The sequence below is a fragment of the Phyllobates terribilis genome, unplaced genomic scaffold (genome assembly GCF_046119375.1).
Source record: "Phyllobates terribilis strain yellow unplaced genomic scaffold, ASM4611937v1 Scaffold_4__5_contigs__length_816908805, whole genome shotgun sequence".
NCBI lineage: Eukaryota > Metazoa > Chordata > Amphibia > Anura > Dendrobatidae > Phyllobates > Phyllobates terribilis.
In genome coordinates, this window is record NW_027362764.1 from 269,194,043 (window position 1) to 269,212,739 (window position 18,697).

Below are 18,697 nucleotides of genomic sequence, written 5' to 3' on the forward strand. Positions count from 1 at the left end.
TATACCACACTTTTTTAAATAGAGATATTTGCGGCTGAACAGTGAGCGACACACTCAAACAGTTTTTTTTTTAGATACAAATGGCCCAAAATGGATAATACAGAGGTTTGAACCGTGGAACTGCAAAACAACACTTCTGTTTCTCTAGCCTACACCAGACTATTTTCAACAGTTATATTTGTGTCTGAAAAATCAGAGACACGCTTTTTTTTGGGGGGGGGGGCACACCAAAAGGTTAATAAGACGGGTATTTGTACAGTGTGAAGGAGGAAAAAAAAAGGAAGATTTAGATGAAAAAAAAAGGATTTTTCCTGGCCCCCGACACCTGGTGCTAAGTCCAGCAATTTCAGCAACAGGAGCACACAGGACTGTAATGCAACGTTTGTTGGTATAACCACTGTGTCTCCTATACAGCCTGCCTGCCTGTTATCTGGGATGGATATTAGTCCTGAAAAGGACTGTTTGTTTGATCTGGCAGCCTTTACAGACCCTACACTAACTATTTCGCAGTTTATATCTCTCCCTAAATCAGCAGCGCTGTCCCTACACTGTCTAATCCGGAGCGACTGTGTTCAAGATGGCGGCGCCCCGTTTTAAATACTCGAGGTGACGCTGTGCGGCCAGCCAATCACTGTAATGCCCACAACCAACATGGCTGCAGCATTACAGTGACTGGCTGGCAATCCCTGCATGTTCATTGGCTCTGTAAAGAGCGCCAAACATGCAGTGCGGAGACCCGAGCTCCCACCCGAGTAACCCGGAAATGCTCGGTGCTCGCCGAACATCCCGAGTAGCATGATGCTCGGGCGAGTGCCGAGCAGTGTCGAGCATGTTCGCTCAACACTAATTAAGAGTAATTGTTGTTTTAATTTTTATTTCTTATATCAATAGTGCACATAAAAGTATTAAGTTTGTTGTAATATATCTTATCAGAGAAATCTGTTTTTTTCTCCTCCAGGACTGATCTTTCACTCTCATTTCAAGGATTTAATTTAAATTTAATAAAGACAGATATTCCTATTACTGAGATAGGAGATGACACGGATCTTAAACAAGGACAGGACTCTGATGTCATCCATGTGCTCTATATGTTTTTTAAGGACCGACGGACATGTCTTTGTGTGTTGTGCATGGACACACGGTCTATGTAAAAACACGGACTTGTGCATAGCCCCATAGATTATAATAGATACGTGTAGTATCTGTGAAAAAAATGGATACCACAGGTACTGTAAACATGGACATGGGAAGGAGGCCCTACTGACATTTAACATAACCTGTGATGCTCTGTTTGACAGGTATACTGATTATCAATCAAATATTATGGAATAATATTTTTATTAACAGTATATTTGGCATGCTTATAATAATACATATAGAAGTATATGTGTAAATATATATATGGTGAATATATATATATTTATATGTAAATTGTGCAGATATATTTAATACTATTGCATAACTCAGAAGCAAACTTATTTATTTATTTATTTTTTTTAAAGGGAACGTTCACCGGATTTTTATATTTAAACGGATTGCGTCATCCAGTTGGTGCTGATCCTGTTATGGCCCCTGGATATAATGGTGCAAATTTCCCTTCCAGCCAACTGAGAGTATACCACCTTTGGGCATTTACTTTTTCTTCTCTGATGCTGGCTAATCAAAGCACAGCCACACTGTAAATGTCTTTAAAGTGCTGTGTAATTAATGGCGCTATAATAGTGAGTAAAATAAATAAAAAAAAAGTTCTGTGGTAAACACCCAGTTGGTTAAAGGGAAATGTTGCACCATTATTACTGGAGAACATAACTTTGGAATGGAGGGGTATAGAAGAAAAAGAACAACAACAAAAAATCCCGCAATTAGTTGATTTTAACTGACAGACTTTTTTTTTCTTGAGCTCGATCTATTCCATTTGGAAGAAAGCATTCATTTTGGGGCTTTGTAGTTAAAGAAAAGAAGGAGTGGACAATACATGAAGCCTTTTAAGAGTAGTAGAGCATAGATGAGCTGTGCTGTATGAATGATTATAGTTTGTTTTTCCGCTTCACCTGCATTACCTGCAAGATTAAAAACAAAAGATGGGTCTGTTAGTATAAAATGTTTTATATGGTGATGTGTTTACAGCATGACCAGTTTCTTTTTCAGAGCATGATCAGTTTACAACTGCATTTTTCATCCACTTCTTTTTGCACATACTGTATATCTTATTTTGCTCAGACCTGTATTGTATATTATGCACTTCACATATTTATTTGTGTTCATATGCATTCATGTACTTTATATTTTTCTGACTATCATTAGGCTATTAATTGTGTTTTTTACTAAAAATAACGTGAAAAATAACAGTACTGTGTGCACTACATGAGTTTTTCCCATTCAAATCAGCCGGAAACGTATTCAAATAGTATTTGTCGAGTTTTTTTTATTTGGATATAGGAGCAGAAGCCATTTTTAAATCCCTGTAAAAAACCTGTGCAGATTACTGGAAGTAACAGTGCTGTAAGTAGAATTTGTACCTATCAGACATTTATGATATATACTTTCGATATGCCATAAATGTCACAGAAGGTAATAGCCCTTTAATTTTTAGTGCAGCCCCTAGATTGGTTCAGTATGACAATGTGGTCCTTGGACCAAAAAAGTTTGTGCACCCCTGCTGTAAAGCATTTATGCACAACATAATCTGTATTTAACTACATTAGTGTTGTACATGTGTTTTCTAATTTGCATTCCACACTTTTCTCTAGTCTATATTCACATTTTGCATATTCATTCTTTAGTGCATACACTATTCTCTATATGTGAGTATACAGACATTAACTATTAACAGGTTGACTATTTACTACAAATTATACATTTTTTATTAATATACTGTATTTATTTGTATCATTCTATGTGAACCTCTCTCTGACTTTATATGTCCGCCGCCTTCTTCCAGCAGACATTTCTCCGGTGGTGCGCACTGCTCCAAGTCGCCATGATAATGTGATCACAAAGACTTTACATCTGCACTTTGCATGCGGAGGGTCAAGCAGCGTGACTTAGGTAGCCGAAAAATGGCACAGGGAGCCTGTGTAGAAGGCGGGGAAAGCACTATTGCCAAACGCTATCCAGTTAGGTAATTTTTTTTTCATTGCTGCTCTTTTTCGTTTCTGTTTTTTCCTCCCTTTCTTCCAACAGCCGTTACTTTTTTATTCTTTTCCACATAGCCATATGAGGGACGAGTTGTACTTTTGAATGACATCATTAATTTTATCAAGTAATGCAGTGGAAAGCAGGAAAAAAATTCCAAGTGTGTTGAAATTGCGAAAAAGGTGCAATTTCACAATTTCTTTATTTTTTTATTCACCAAGTTCACTATAGAGTAAAACTGACCTGTCAATATGATTCTCCAGGTCAGTAGATCATCCAGATACCAAAGATGTATAGTTGCTTTGTTTATTTTTTATTTAAGTGGTGAAAAAAATAAGAAAATTTGTAAAAATAAACTTTCCTTTTGTCTCCATTTTCCAAGACCCAAAATGCTTTCATTTTTTGAGATATGAGGGCTTATTTTTTGCACGCTGAGCTAACACGCTGATACCATTTTGGGGTATGATAAAAAGGTAATTCTGATGTTTTGATTTTTCTATTTTTTCTATTGTTACACCGTTTACCGATCAAATTCATTTATTTTATATTTTATTTTGATCAGATTTTTACAAATGCAGCGATGCCAAATATATGTAATTTTTTTTATTGCTTTATTTTTAATGTAGCAAAGGGTGGTAATTTGAACTTTAGAGTTTTTTTTTAATATTTTTTTTTTTTTTTTTACTTTTTACGTTATTTAATAGTCCTCTTATGGGACATGAAGCTGTGATCCTATAATTGCTTGTGCATCAGCACTGCTATCTATGGCTAAAATCACGATCTCCTATGAACACCAGCTACAGGCTGGGTTCCACAGCAGAATTGCAATGACAGGCATGAGGGTCTTCAGCAGACCCCAGGCTGTCATGACAACGCATCAGCGCCCCAGGATCACATCACAGGCACACCGAAGGGCACGTGGAGTGAAGCGCCTTGTTAAATGCCGCTGTCCGAACTCTGCTCCATTTGCTGTTGTTAAAGGCACATGATGGCTGATTAATTATTGTTTGTGACTTATTGACTTTAGTTTAGCTATCCATCCACTTTGAAGCTCATTATATTATATATTATAGTGAAGATATTGCAATTCATTCACCTTAGGTATTTTTACAATTTGGTACTGAGGGTTTGTGCAATATAATAAGTTGAGGGACATGAATTATTCATCATTTATATACTTATTATATATGTTTTTCATGTATTGGTCCCAGATTTTTGGATATAATGATTAGATATTTTCTTGTTCCACATCACTTTTCAACTATGTGTTTTTAATCATGTTTTTTGAGAAATAAACAATGATTTTTTTTTATTTGATTATTTTAGCGGCCTTTTACTCCTCTCTTTCTTTAATGTTTTCTGCATTTTATGGGGGTTGACATTGAATCTCCAGCACTAATATTGGGGTCATTGTTAACTAGGAAAGCACAGCCGGTTATAGTACGTTCAGATGAAAAGAAAAACTGCCACACTGCATGCCATCAAGATCCACTGATGGCATCTCCCTTTGCAATTGCCAATCAATGATATCTCAAGTTTGTTTCATGGGAAACAAGTCCAGAGATGCTGAAAGCCATTATAAAAAGTTTAGGCCACACAGGCTGCTCACAATAGCATAAGAAACATGCGGCCTAGCGTTATGTTATAAAACAGCTCCTGGTACCCTGGTACAATTTGAAGAAATATCGGTACCACTGGTTATACGATTGAACAATTCTGTTCTGCAATTGAAATTGGCTAAGACTAAAGCTTCAAGCTGTGTCTGAATAGAACATTGGGCTAAAACCAAGACTTCCAGCTACATGTGTTCCATAGACCTCACTCCACCACTCTCAAAGACTATCATGATGAAGAGCAAGACAGCAACGTAAGCTGTAATGGAGGTCTATCCTCTTTAGGGATGAGTCCTGCTTTTGTCTTAGATACAATGACAGACAGAGATTGGCTTGGAGATCATATGGGCAGCACCACAAGAGGCCTACATGATGCACACGGATTCTACTATTGGAATTATAGCATGGGGTGGCCCCCTTAGTCTTCATCCCAGATACACTAACAGCTTGACGTTACATTGATTTGGTGGTGGAACTACAGTAGTGTAACTGCTATTTCTCCAAAGTGTCCCTGGAGCTTTTTCTCAATGCCTGGATGTATTTTAATAATAATAATCTTTATTTCTATATAGCACCAACATATTCCGCAGCACTTTACATACATTATCATCACTGTCCCCATTGAGGCTCACAATCTACATTCCCTATCAGTATGTCTTTGGAGTGTGGGAGGAAACCGGAGGAAACCCACACAAACACAGGGAGAGCATACAAACTCCTTGCAGATGTTGTCCTTGGTGAGATTTGAACCCAGGACCCCAGAGCTGCAAGGTGGCAGTACTAACCACTGAGCCACCATGCTGCCCATGATTTTGCTCATGATACTGTGAGCATTGAAGATATCTGGGATGTCATTATTCAGCAATTGCAAAATGAGATGCCAGCAGCAAATCTTGTTGTTTTTGTGCCCAAGTGCATTCAGCATGGCCGACTTTTCCACAGACAATTTTTAATAACATCATTGATAAGATGCCAAGGGGTGTAAGTGCATGTATTTCTGCATATGGTGCTCATACTCCATACTGAATTAATTCTGAACATTGTTTTATACATTTTTCTCCATTCTCTCATCATTCACATATCATTAACATGTTTAGTGATCTTCTGTTTTCTATAATTCCATGATTTTGCCTTCTTGGTGTTGCAATTTCAATTTTTGAGGAGTGGATATTAATTATAAGTATATATTATATTTACACACACAAGCTTGGTGTAGCAGTCAAACGTGGTGTGTCAAAAAGTTTCCATGCCGTATGTTTAAAAATAAAGCAGCTTTAATTTTCAGATAGTCGTTTTTACAACAATAAAATGATGTAACCATCATAAGTATTTAGTATTAAGTTATCAGGCTATGCTTATTATAAAATGTATTTTTTCCATATTCTACTATACATTTCTTAAAAAAAATTAATCTAGAAAAAAAAGTGCCACCCATTTAAGTGAGTGGAAGCTCATGTAATATAAGACTGGGTAAAGCTGCCAAAGCAGGAAACACTGGTTCTTGTTGGCGCTCTGGTCTGGCTCAGCAAGGAGGTGCCGAGCAAGGGATTCCCTTTATTAAATATTAATCCCAAGTAGGACTTATGGCAAAGGCTTATTTTAAAGGCTTATTTTGGTGAAAAAAAATAAATGGATATGGATTTTTTTAATGTTTAATTACATTTATTCCAGTTTCAAACAATATGTCCTATCTAATAAATTTATGGTATATCTAGTGGTGGGATCTGCATCTATTGGACACTTATTACATATACTATTATTATACCATAAATGCTCAAGATTGACACCCCCTTTATGCCATAACATTTTACACGACACAAGTAGAAATTTGTAGTTGCACAAAAATAGTTACCTGAAATATATGCACAATTATTGATATCTGTGGTTTTAAGAATGTTGTATTTTAATTGTTCTGTAAAACATTAAATAGAATATTAAAAAATAGATAATAGCAAACATACAGAATAACATAAGTTGAGTAATAATTTGCAGATGTTCTTATAAAGTAAAGGAATTGCTTCCGGTGACAGTAAGATGGATGTGAAATTTGAAGTTGGCATGAATGTTCTCCAGCACATCATAGAGAAGATGATTATAGCCTGCAAATAGGCCACAGACTGTAGGACAGGGATCAGCAACCTGCAGCTCTCCAGCTGTGATGAAACTACAACTCCGGTCATGGCAGTCGTGGATTGCTGGAAATTATATGCCACATTTTTTTCAAAAAGAAGCTCCATTATTGTAATAATTAGTGAAGATCACAGTGTATGGAGCACCAGCAAAGACCAAAAACATGGTCTCTAGTAAAGTAAAATGAATTATTCATACAGCTTATGTAACAATTGTACTGAACAGTTTATGGTATAAATCTGTAAATTTTATACAGTTCAGTAAGCAACTTAGCTCACCTGGGCAGCTGCAATAATTTTGTGATATGTATATATGGGGTGGGGGGGGGTTAAATCTCTATAACAGAAAGAGTTATGACTGCTATAAACATACACTGTATATAGGAGGTATTAGCAAAATTCAAAGTTATCCTATACTTTATAACTGATCACTGGGGGTCCTGCTGCAATCCTAAGAATTGGGCTCTACATAAAAAATAAAATGGAGCAGGGGTGTGCAAGCTTGACCTTTCTTCCATTCAACATCTAATTGACTTCTGGAATTAGTTGAGGTCTGTCCTCAGATTTTCCAACAGCCATATAAACAATGAATAAAGCGTGGTTTGAGCATGCACATCTCCATTTAATTTAGAGAGAACTTTGCAGAACCCATTTCTTGGGATCACTGGAGATTCCAACAGTTGAACTCCCAGCAGTCATAAAGTTGGAATAGGGGATAACTTTATATTATAGGAATATCCCTTTAAATAAAAATCAGTACCAAATGTTAAAGTGAAACAGACATAACACATAGGGCAACTCATGAAATATCACATTTAACATGTGAATGAAAATCCCACTGAAGTAAGGGATAACAAATTTATGGGGAACATTTGGCACAACTTTGGGCTGTCCATGTGCCAGCATATGAAAGCCATGCCAGCTCATAGCTTCAATTTTTGCCAGTTTGCTAATGTGTATTAGAGTAAGTTTATTGCTCTATGGATGATGGTTTATTTAAAAAGGGAAAAACGTCAAAACATTTTTGTGCAAATACCCTTGAGCAATTTTTTTTAAACTTTTTGACACCAATAGAGGAAAATATAAAATTCCCAATAATGTGAAAAGATCCGTGAAAAGCTCTTTACAAATGACTTTTAACAGTATGTTCTTATGTTACTGAAAAATTGCAGTATTATTGGAAAGAAAAGTTTGTAAAAGATAAGATTTACCTGTATTATACTCTACTTTTTGCCACATTTTTCCAGTTTTCTCGTGTTTGTACCCGCATTTATATATTTTGCCAATATCAGATGGTTTTATTGTTATCCAGCTGTACAATGAGGACATATGGCTGGATGGATCGGTTATAATTTCCCCCTGCTCCGATTTCAGCTCCTGATTGTTTCCATCTACAGTCCACTGCACCTTAATTGCGTCAGGGAAGAAATTCTGCAAGTTGCACAGTAAAATTGCAGAGTTTTTTGTTTTCACATCTCTTTTGGATGACGCTAATATAGTCACATTTGGCGCCATTGCTTCCAGGCCTAAAAATGAAAGGAAGCTAAAAATTTAGTGAAATAAAAAAATAAACATGAATTTGATAATAAAATGACAATGCAAAATAAAAAAATAGAAGCTATGATATATAAACCAATTTAAAAATGCACAATGTAACTTTTTCATAAAGTGTAAGATAAAAAGCATCAATCAATACATTTCCCTAACAAGTTAAAAATTTGAAATAAGCAAATTTTAATTTTAGAAAAATATTTCAGTTATTTTATATCATAAAATATAGTGTAAGATAACTTAATTATTATGCATTGTACATTTTTAAATATTTTAGGACATACTTGTTTATTTCTGCTTTGCTTATTTTTCTTCTTACTGGTGTTCATTTAAGCTGCAGGAATGGAGTGGACTATTAACTATATATTAACGAAGAATAGGATCCATGAAGGAGAAGTCTACAAGCAACAAAAATGCTGAGGATTTTACCGACAGATTTGCACAAAATCAGCAGCAGAATTTTTGGCATGTCTACAGTGTATATGTCTTTATATAGATTTTGATCATAAAGAATCATAAAGAGGAACGCTCAAGGAACATTTGAAAGTTATATCCTGTAATGCAGTTAATAATGTAAATTACTCCACAGCATTCTGTAAATATTTCTATGCAGCATTATTTATAAAGACAGAGAATTCCCCTATCCTCAAAGGTTGCATAAACTGTTTTGTATTAATAGTATTAATAACAAAAAATATATATAATTTTAGCATAACTTATACAGTTCCAGATGCATTTAGTTTTAACCAAAGTTACAGTAGGAATGGATTGAAAAATACCCCTCTTTCCTTTATAGTTTTAATTCCTTCTTGTATCCAGTACTGTGTTTGGCTAAAAAATCTGTATAAAAATCTGTATTAAAAACTACAAAACTTCGGTTGATGTAGAAAAGAATACAGTATAGAGAAAGAATGTTTAATATGTCACAAAAACAGTTAACTACCAAAGCGTAGATAGTATATGGTCACATTCACATACATTGTAATAATGTACATATACAAAGATTATAATTTCAAAGTACATGTGATGACTACATGATAAATATAAATATAGCAAATAAAATAATATAAATAACTGACTGGCAATTAGATAAGGACTAAATCCTGATTATTTTCTTTTTGATATCTTTGTATTAATACTTTTCTGAGTTAATGAAGCTAAAAGTAAGGCCATCTGCCTCATCTGTAACTAGTGACATGTACGTTTTTAATTACATGAAAACTTAAACATCTGTTAGGTATTTGAAAAAATATTATCAAACAAAATGTAACATGTGAAAATTTTTAAATGATATATATGCAAAAATATTTACTTACTTTTATTTGGGTCAGTGTTATCAACAACGACTAGCTTGGTTAGAGATCCAAATACTTTAAAATAATCACTCTGCAATTTTCCCTTACAAAAATATGTAATGCAGACTTGGATGAGTCATGAAACATTTTACTCTTAAATGTGGTTTATTGTATAATTGGCAACCTTCGTTTGATGCAGCTGCTCAGATACTGAAATGTTTATGATGAATAGAATTGTGCTAATTATTCAACGGTTTGAATATTGCTGATACTGCTGAATTTCAGACTAAATAAGCCAATCATGAGAATCCTTTTCAAGCATCATCTATCATGTAATGTATGGCCAGTGGTTTAGATTAATATAAATTAATTGGAAATGCTTAGTCAAGCTTTTATCTTTCACACTTGTATTTTTAATTCTATTTCAGCCATAAAGGATCTATAGATGTCTGTATGTAACACAGTAGTTTCCCCATTATAGAAAGTGATGCCAAATATCTGCAATATGCTATCATTTTCTGATTGACCATTAGCTGGTTCTAAGACTGAAGGAACCACAGCACCAAAGCATAATAGCATCTGGCCATCCACTGTGTAGGAAAATGAAGCATAGCCCTACAAACTTAAAGGCATATTTTACAAATACACAAAATCAATGGTGTATCGCTAATAGTGGAGCCTCAGGGCAGTTATAGAATTATTAAGTTATGAGAACTGGGAGGGCCCTGTATTTATTGTTATGGCCACCTTGACATCTCCATTTCAACAGTATCTGGATTCTTAGCCTAGTCTCAGAGTAGCAGTCACAATGATGTCAATAGATTGCACCTGCTGTGTTGAAGCCCCAGTCAAAACATTGTACAGAGTGGAGTGGCACATCAGGAAACTGGGGTTATGTAAGTAGCTTTTGTTTGGTTGGTTTTTAATGTTGTCAGTCAGAAGTTGTGGGGTCATACATAATATCATGCTCCCACTGCCCCCCACAAAGTTTGATGCCAATGTTATGTTCTGCTACCAGAGCTAAGGAAAGAGAGGAGATCTGTCCCTACGATAGAACTCAGCTTAATCCCTACGATGTAACAGGGGACCTGATCCTGCGATCAGACCTGCTAAAGTCCTAAGCTAGTCTGTACGGAGACCTATAGATGTGGGGAAGGAATCCCTACAAGTACTAAGGACTGGGAGGAAAATGGGACACCTCCTAACAGAAATAGTAGCAGACAGACGAGCAAACAAAATATATAGAACATAGAGGTCCGTAGACCAAGCAAACTAACAGAGTTAGATACAGGGCACAGGCTAGCTAGAAAGTAGTTAAACAATGAAGTCCAGCAAAGCCAGAAGGGCGGAGCAGGATTAAATAGGCCAACAAGGTCATGTGACCAGCAAAGGAAAAAAACTAAGAACCAGGTTCTAACAGTACCCCCCCTTCTAAGAGGATCCTCCGGATCCCCTAGGACCAGGCTTATTAGGAAATCTCCTGTGAAATGCTCTGATAAGTCTGGACGCGGAAACATCATCCGACCTCACCCAAGAGTTATCCTCGGGTCCGAAACCTTTCCAGGCCACAAGATACTGCAAACTACCTCTATACTGTCTAGAGTTAAGGATGCGAGAAATTTCATATTCCCCGTCCTCCACCACCGGAGGAACAGAGGCAGAGGCGTCACAATCCGATACAACAGCTTTTTTCAACAGAGAGACATGAAATACCGGATTAATTCTCCAGGAGGTAGGAACCTCCAACCTAACAGCAGATTGGTTGACAACCTGAAGCACCTTAAAGGGCCCTACAAACTTGGGACCCAATTTCTTAGAAGGAATCCTCAACCGCAGATTCCTAGAGGACAACCAAACCATGTCACCAACAGCGAACAAAACCTCCTGTCGTTTCCTATCAAAGTAGTCTTTAGATTTTCTGTTGGCCTCCTGAAGATTACCACGCACATCCGTCCAAACTCTCTCCAAATCACCGGAAAAATTCTCCTCCTCAGGCACGGCAGATCCCAACTTGGAGAACGACCCAAACGACGGATGTCTCCCAGAACAACAAAAAAAAGGCGAACAACCAGCAGAAGAAGATGTATGATTGTTCAGAGCAAATTCAGCAAGTGGCAGAAACTCAGACCACCCCTCTTGATTGTCTGCCACAAAACAACGCAAGAACTGCTCAACATCCTGGTTTTTCCTTTCTGTCTGGCCATTAGATTCAGGATGATATCCAGACGAGAACGACAAATGAACTCCCAACCTGTCACAAAAGGCACGCCAAAAACGAGCCACGAACTGAGGACCTCTATCAGAAACAATGTCAGTAGGAACGCCATGAAGTCTGACAATTTCCTTGACAAAGGCCTTAGCGAGAGTTTTAGCGCAGGGCAGTTTGACGAAGGGAACCAAGTGACACATCTTGCTAAAACGGTCCACGACCACCCAGATGACAGTAAAACCCTCAGAGGGGGGAAGGTCAGTTATAAAGTCCATAGCCAAATGTGTCCAAGGAGCACTGGGAACCTCCAAAGGACAAAGCAACCCCGCAGCAGGAGTATGTGAGGACTTAGATCTAGCACAAATAGTACATTGGCGCACCCACTTAATGACTTCCTTCTGCCATCCAGGCCACCAAAAACTGCGACCCACCAGTCTCTTGGTCTCAGAGATTCCGGGATGACCTGCCAACCGAGATTCGTGACACTCAACAAACAAATCTCTCCTAAAGGTCCCAGGCACAAACAACCTCCCATGAGGAGTGTTAGATGGGGCATTCTCCTGTGCTTTAAGAATCTCATCTTCCAAAATGGAGTCCAAAGCAGCTATCACAACACCTTCTTGTAAAATGTTCTCCTCTTTCTTAGCACCGACTATAGGAGAAAAACTGCGAGACAAGGCATCCGCCTTAACATTCTTAGTACCAGGGATGTAAGTAACGGAGAAATTAAACCGCGAGAAAAACAGTGCCCACCTAGCCTGACGGGCATTCAGGCGCTTGGCAGCATCAAGATATATCAGATTTTTATGATCCGTAAGAACCTGAACGGGAAATTCCGCACCTTCCAAGAAGTGGCGCCAGTGTTCAAATGCGAGTTTAATAGCCAATAATTCCCGATTACCAATATCGTAATTCAGTTCAGTCTCCGAAAATTTTTTTGAAAAAAAGGCACAGGGATGTAATCCATCCCCGTTATCCTGAGACAATACTGCGCCAACCCCCACAGAGGAAGCATCAACCTCAACCAAAAACGGCTTAGTCACATCAGGCTGCATAAGGATGGGAGCAGAGGTGAACCTCTCCTTGAGATACACAAAAGCTTCAATGGCCTCAGAAGACCACTGAACCGCATCAGCACCTTTCCTGGTGAGATCGGTCAGAGGATTGACAATACTAGAAAAATTTTTTATGAATTTTCTGTAATAATTGGCGAAACCCAAAAACCTCTGTATCGATTTCAAACCAATAGGCCTAGGCCATTCCTGTACAGCTTGAACTTTAACCGGGTCCATCTCAAAACCTTCGCTGGAGATAATGTAGCCCAAAAAACTAATTCTCTGTACAGCGAACTCACATTTCTCCAGCTTAGCAAAAAGCGAATTGTCCATTAACAACTGTAATACCTCACGTACGCTCCGCCAATGAGACTCCAGATCCGGCGAATAAATCAAAATGTCATCCAAATACACAACCACATTTTTGCCGATCAAAGGTCTAAGGATGTCATTAATAAGATTCTGAAAAAATGCAGGAGCATTAGTAAGACCAAAAGGCATAAATAGATTCTCAAAATAACCCACAGGAGTGTTAAAAGCAGTCTTCCATTCGTCACCCTCCTTCATGCGCAACAGATTGTATGCCCCCTTAAGGTCAATTTTAGAGAACCACTTGGCCCCCATTAACTGGTTAAACAGATCAGGAATCAATGGCAGTGGGTAAGGATTGCGTACAGTAATTTTGTTAATCTAACGAAAATCCAGACAAGGACGTAAACCGCCGTCCTTTTTTTTTACAAAAAAAAATCCAACCGTCACAGGAGACTTAGAGGGCCTAATGTGACCGGCGGCCAAACTTGTCTGTATGTATTCCTCCAAAGCCTTTCTCTCAGGAATAGTAAGGTTAAATAAACGACTTTTAGGAAGAGTCGCTCCAGGGACAAATTCAATAGAACAATCATAGTCTCTATGGGGAGGCAAAACCTGCGATTCCTTCTCAGAAAAAACTCTCCAAAAATCCTGAATAGGAACAGGCAATTCTCCCCTATCCAAAGCTGCAATACGCCCGTTACAACACTTGTCATAACATTTATGGCTCCAGGATTTAATTTCACTGGTAGACCAATCCAGTACACGATTGTGAAATTTTAACCAGGGCAATCCCAATATTACTGGAGAAGGCAAGTTATTCAACACTACCAAATCCAATTTCTCATGGTGAACACCATTAATAGTGAGAGGAAATTCACAGACCTTGAGAGTAATATTCTTCAAAGGGGAACCATCCACAGAGACCACAGCAATGGGGGATGATAAAGGTTCGGGTTTTAAATTGAGTCTTTCCAAGAATCCCCCATCAATTACATTCAGAGTAGACCCACAATCAACAAACACCCGAAATTCCATTAATTTTTCCTGAGCAATCGTGGAAGCAGCTAAAAATACACCCTTGGAATTTAAACAGGCAATACGGGCATGACTGACCATTTTTTTTTCTTTCTTGATACGAAGCTCACAGTCTTTAATCAAATGACCAGATTTTCCGCAATAGAAGCACAAGCCTTCAGAAAATCTGCGATCTTTTTCTTGAGAGCGAGGTGCCATCGCTCCAATCTCCATCGATTCACCACTGTTAGTACACACATTCTCATAACCAGAAACTGACATAGCAGAGGATTTGCTCTCATTAACCCTTGCACGCAGTCTCCTATCCACCCGTATAGCTAATTGCATAGCCTGTTGCAAATCTTCAGGTGTAGGATAAGCAATTAGCAGGTCTTTAACCCTTTCACTGAGCCCAGCAAGAAATAGACTTTTCAGAGCAGAATCGTTCCACCCTGTTTGAGTAGACCATCGACGGAAATGAGTACAATATTTTTCCACATTACCTGATCCCTGTCTCAAACGTCTTAACTCAGTCTCAGCTGATGCGACACGGTCAGGATCATCATATAATAGTCCCAAAGCAGAAAAAAAACTATCCACTGATCTGAAGCATGTATCACTAGGTTGCAAAGAAAAGGCCCACTCCTGAGGCTCTTTGCGCAAAAGTGACATTATAAACCCTATGCGCTGGGAATCATCCCCAGAGGACTTGGGTCTCAAACGAAAATACAATAAGCAAGCATTTTTAAATGAAAAAAATTCTCGGTGTTCACCAAAAAATAAATCCGGCAAACGTACCTTAGGCTCCAAGAAATGTGCTCCAGGACAGTTACTCACGTGCTGACGGAGCTCAGTCACCTCCAAAGAGAGTCCCTGCAGGTGTTTAGCCAAATCCAGAACCGACACCATGATGGAACAGAAAAAAAAATCTTTCCTTAGAGCATTTGCTGGGCTGGACTTACTGTTATGTTCTGCTACCAGAGCTAAGGAAAGAGAGGAGATCTGTCCCTACGATAGAACTCAGCTTAATCCCTACGATGTAACAGGGGACCTGATCCTGCGATCAGACCTGCTAAAGTCCTAAGCTAGTCTGTACGGAGACCTATAGATGTGGGGAAGGAATCCCTACAAGTACTAAGGACTGGGAGGAAAATGGGACACCTCCTAACAGAAATAGTAGCAGACAGACAAACAAACAAAATATATAGAACATAGAGGTCCGTAGACCAAGCAAACTAACAGAGTTAGATACAGGGCACAGGCTAGCTAGAAAGTAGTTAAACAATGAAGTCCAGCAAAGCCAGAAGGGCGGAGCAGGATTAAATAGGCCAACAAGATCATGTGACCAGCAAAGGAAAAAAACTAAGAACCAGGTTCTAACAGCCAATATATTTCCCTCCTTGTCCCACCCAAATAGTATGATGGCTCTTACAGATCCCCACACAGTATTAGGGTCTGTGGGAGCCATCATAGTCTGTCTGCGGGGGGGATGCTCTGGTAAAAATATACTATTGTGTTGGGACGATAGTAGAATAATACTTTGTCAGGGCTATCATATTATGGGTGGGAGGCTGTGGGATCATCATACTGTGTGGGAAACACGGGTGCGCTCATACTGTGTGAGGGATTGCGGGGGTCATCATACTGTATGGGGAATACTGTTGCAGAATCAAACTATGGGTTGGGAACTGTAGTAGCATCATACTTTGTGGGGGGCTGTGGGGGAAACTGTGGGGCCCTCATATTGTGTGTATGAGCCATCATACTGTATGGGGACAGTGGGGACAATCATAGTGTGTGTGAGGGCATCATGCTTTATCGCTAGCTGTTGAGGCTAACATACTGTTTATGGGACATAATACTGTGTGAAGGCATGTAGATGTGTTACGACACAGAGTTTATTCTTAATTATGCCAGACGTATTGTTCAGGAGGTCATTGGACATGAGCCATTGTTCATAAGGGTCTGTACGTTGACTTATGTTCTATGTTAATCTGTGGAATGCCTACTGATTAGGTATTGTATCAGCCCCTGTGGTTTACTAGTCTATGGAACTTGGAGGACAAATACGCAGGTTAATTAAATAATCGATGTTTGTTAATTTGTTGAATGCCTGCTGGTTAGATATTGTATCAGCTTCTGTAGTTTACTAGAGGACAAATATGCTGGTTAATTGAATAATAGAACAATGAGGTATTCCCTCCCCCCAACTTTCCTCAATCCTGTGGGTAATGCCCTGAATGACAGATGTGGGTATAAAAGGGATCTCTCTCATTCTCTAGAGAGACTCTACAGAACGGCAGCCAAGGAACCATGGCACTAACTGGTGGAATACAGATGTGCTCCACTGCCCATCACTGAATCCATAAAGACATTTGGAGAACCCAGGTTGGGGCAATCAGGTAACCTGGCTGTATGCCTCACTGTACTCGGTCAGCTTCCTAAGCTTGCCACTACCTCTTCTCTGTGGGTGCCCACCAAAAGCAGGGTGCAACTGGTTGGGGTAGTAGGCCCTGGATGCTCTGACATCACAGATGTTCTAATCCCTGGTGAGCTAGCGGAAGGGTGAGACTCTGTCATTTGCACCATCTTCTGTATTTGCAGGGACTTTTACTATATGCTATAAAAAGAGGGTGGTGGCACTGGTAGGTCTGCCTAAAAAACCTGCTGCAAGCAATACAACCAACCACAGATTGTCAAATTATAAAATAGGAGGTAAAATCATGATGCTTGCACTGGATGTATAAGGCGTAGGATAAAAGGCGTAAAATATATATATAAGGGACAACAATAATTTAAAACAGATTCGTAATTTTATTAAAGGGATGTTCACAATATTAGGTAAGGGAGGGGGATTTTAATAATAAAACACAATTTGCTAAAATTGAATATAAATCCACAGTGGGAAGGACAAGCGTGGAGATGACTGCGGAGTGGCAGTAGTAGTATGGCATGTACTAGAAAGGTGCATATGATCCCAGGTGTATCCTGTGGGAAGAGTAGAGGATGAAAGTTAGATGATGGGTGATTGTCCCTAATTGAATGAGTAGAAATGTGTTTACCTGGTGTGAAAGGAGTAGAATTTTCAAAGATGACTGGGGTAGGAGGAGGAATGGTGCGAGGTTGGGGACAAAAACGGATATATATAGTTGAGGGATAATAGATGAAGAAAATATATCAGAATACAACAGTGAATGCTGTGATTACCTGGAAGAAGGGGCTCTATTCTGAATGGTGTTGATAACCATAGGGTAATAATAGGGTGATTATAACGGCAAGTCCTAGTTTAGTTCGAAGTTAGGAGGGGGGGGGGGGGGGGACGGTAATAGTTACTAAGATTCTACCTGTGTTTTTGTATCCTGTTATTTTCACAGCATGGAAAAAAATGTGTTACTGATAACACTAAGAGAACGTAGAGGCTTGACCTGAATGAGTTTTGTATGAACCCAGTGCCTTTTGTAGAAATGCTTGATCCTCTCTCTTTGTGTGAGACGATAAGTCGGTGTCCCCAAAGGGAGTTAGGGATCAAATAGTTAGGCTGTCGGTGAGTAGATAACACAAAATGAAAATGATAAGTCTTTTCCCAGCGATATTGGCTGCGTGAGGTAGGCTTGCCAGAATATATTATAGTCTATGAGGTGCAGCTGGAGTAAGGCAGGGAGCAGTTCCCAGGTGACTTACATGTCCAGCGTGCGTGTCTGGCTGGGAGCACATTGCATTATACCTTGCTGGGGGCACAGTGGGGTCATCATACTATGCATGTGGGGTACTGTGGGGGCAAACCGAAGGGTTACCATATTGTGTGGGGAGATGCATATTGGGGGGCATCATAGTCTATTGGGGCCATGTAAGGGATATCATAGTAGATGAGAAGACTAAGGGGCTTAAATGGTGGAAAAATTACTGTGTTCATGCCACAATGCATATCCCTTTCCCTTACTTTAAAAGTAAGGAGGTATGTCCTTGGATAACTGCAACTTACGCACCGTGAACCCGCTTACTCCGCTGAATATTTTTTTGAATTCTCCTTTGTGGCCCTGTGATTTCTTTATATACCTCTATGCAAAAGATTCCTTTCTTTCACTTTTGTAAAGTCAACCAAGATGAACTAGTAGCAACAGTTCATGTTAGGTCAGTATTTTATATTATTATTAGTGTTGAGCGAGTATGTTCTATTAACCCTTTCGCCGAGTATGCTCGGGCTGAGCTCCGAGTATTTACAGCTGCTCGGTGTTATGCTTGAATCGCTCCCGTGTGCATGATTTGCGACTGTTCGACAGTTTTGATACATGTGAGGAATGTCTATTTCTTACACATTCCTCACATGTAATAAAGCTGTCAAACAGTTGCAAATCATGCACACGGGAGCGATTCAAAGATATCA

General features: G+C 38.9%; 1 gene segment (V, D, J or C); it reads right to left on the bottom strand.

The window, feature by feature from the left end:
- Nucleotides 1-1,359: 1,359 nt before the first annotated feature.
- Nucleotides 1,360-9,853, bottom strand: LOC141264318 (Ig lambda-1 chain C region-like). The segment is given in 4 exon segments: nucleotides 1,360-2,060; nucleotides 6,601-6,660; nucleotides 8,089-8,403; nucleotides 9,745-9,853. Coding segments are annotated over 3 exon segments (495 nt in total).
- Between the last annotated feature and the right edge of the window lie 8,844 nt (nucleotides 9,854-18,697).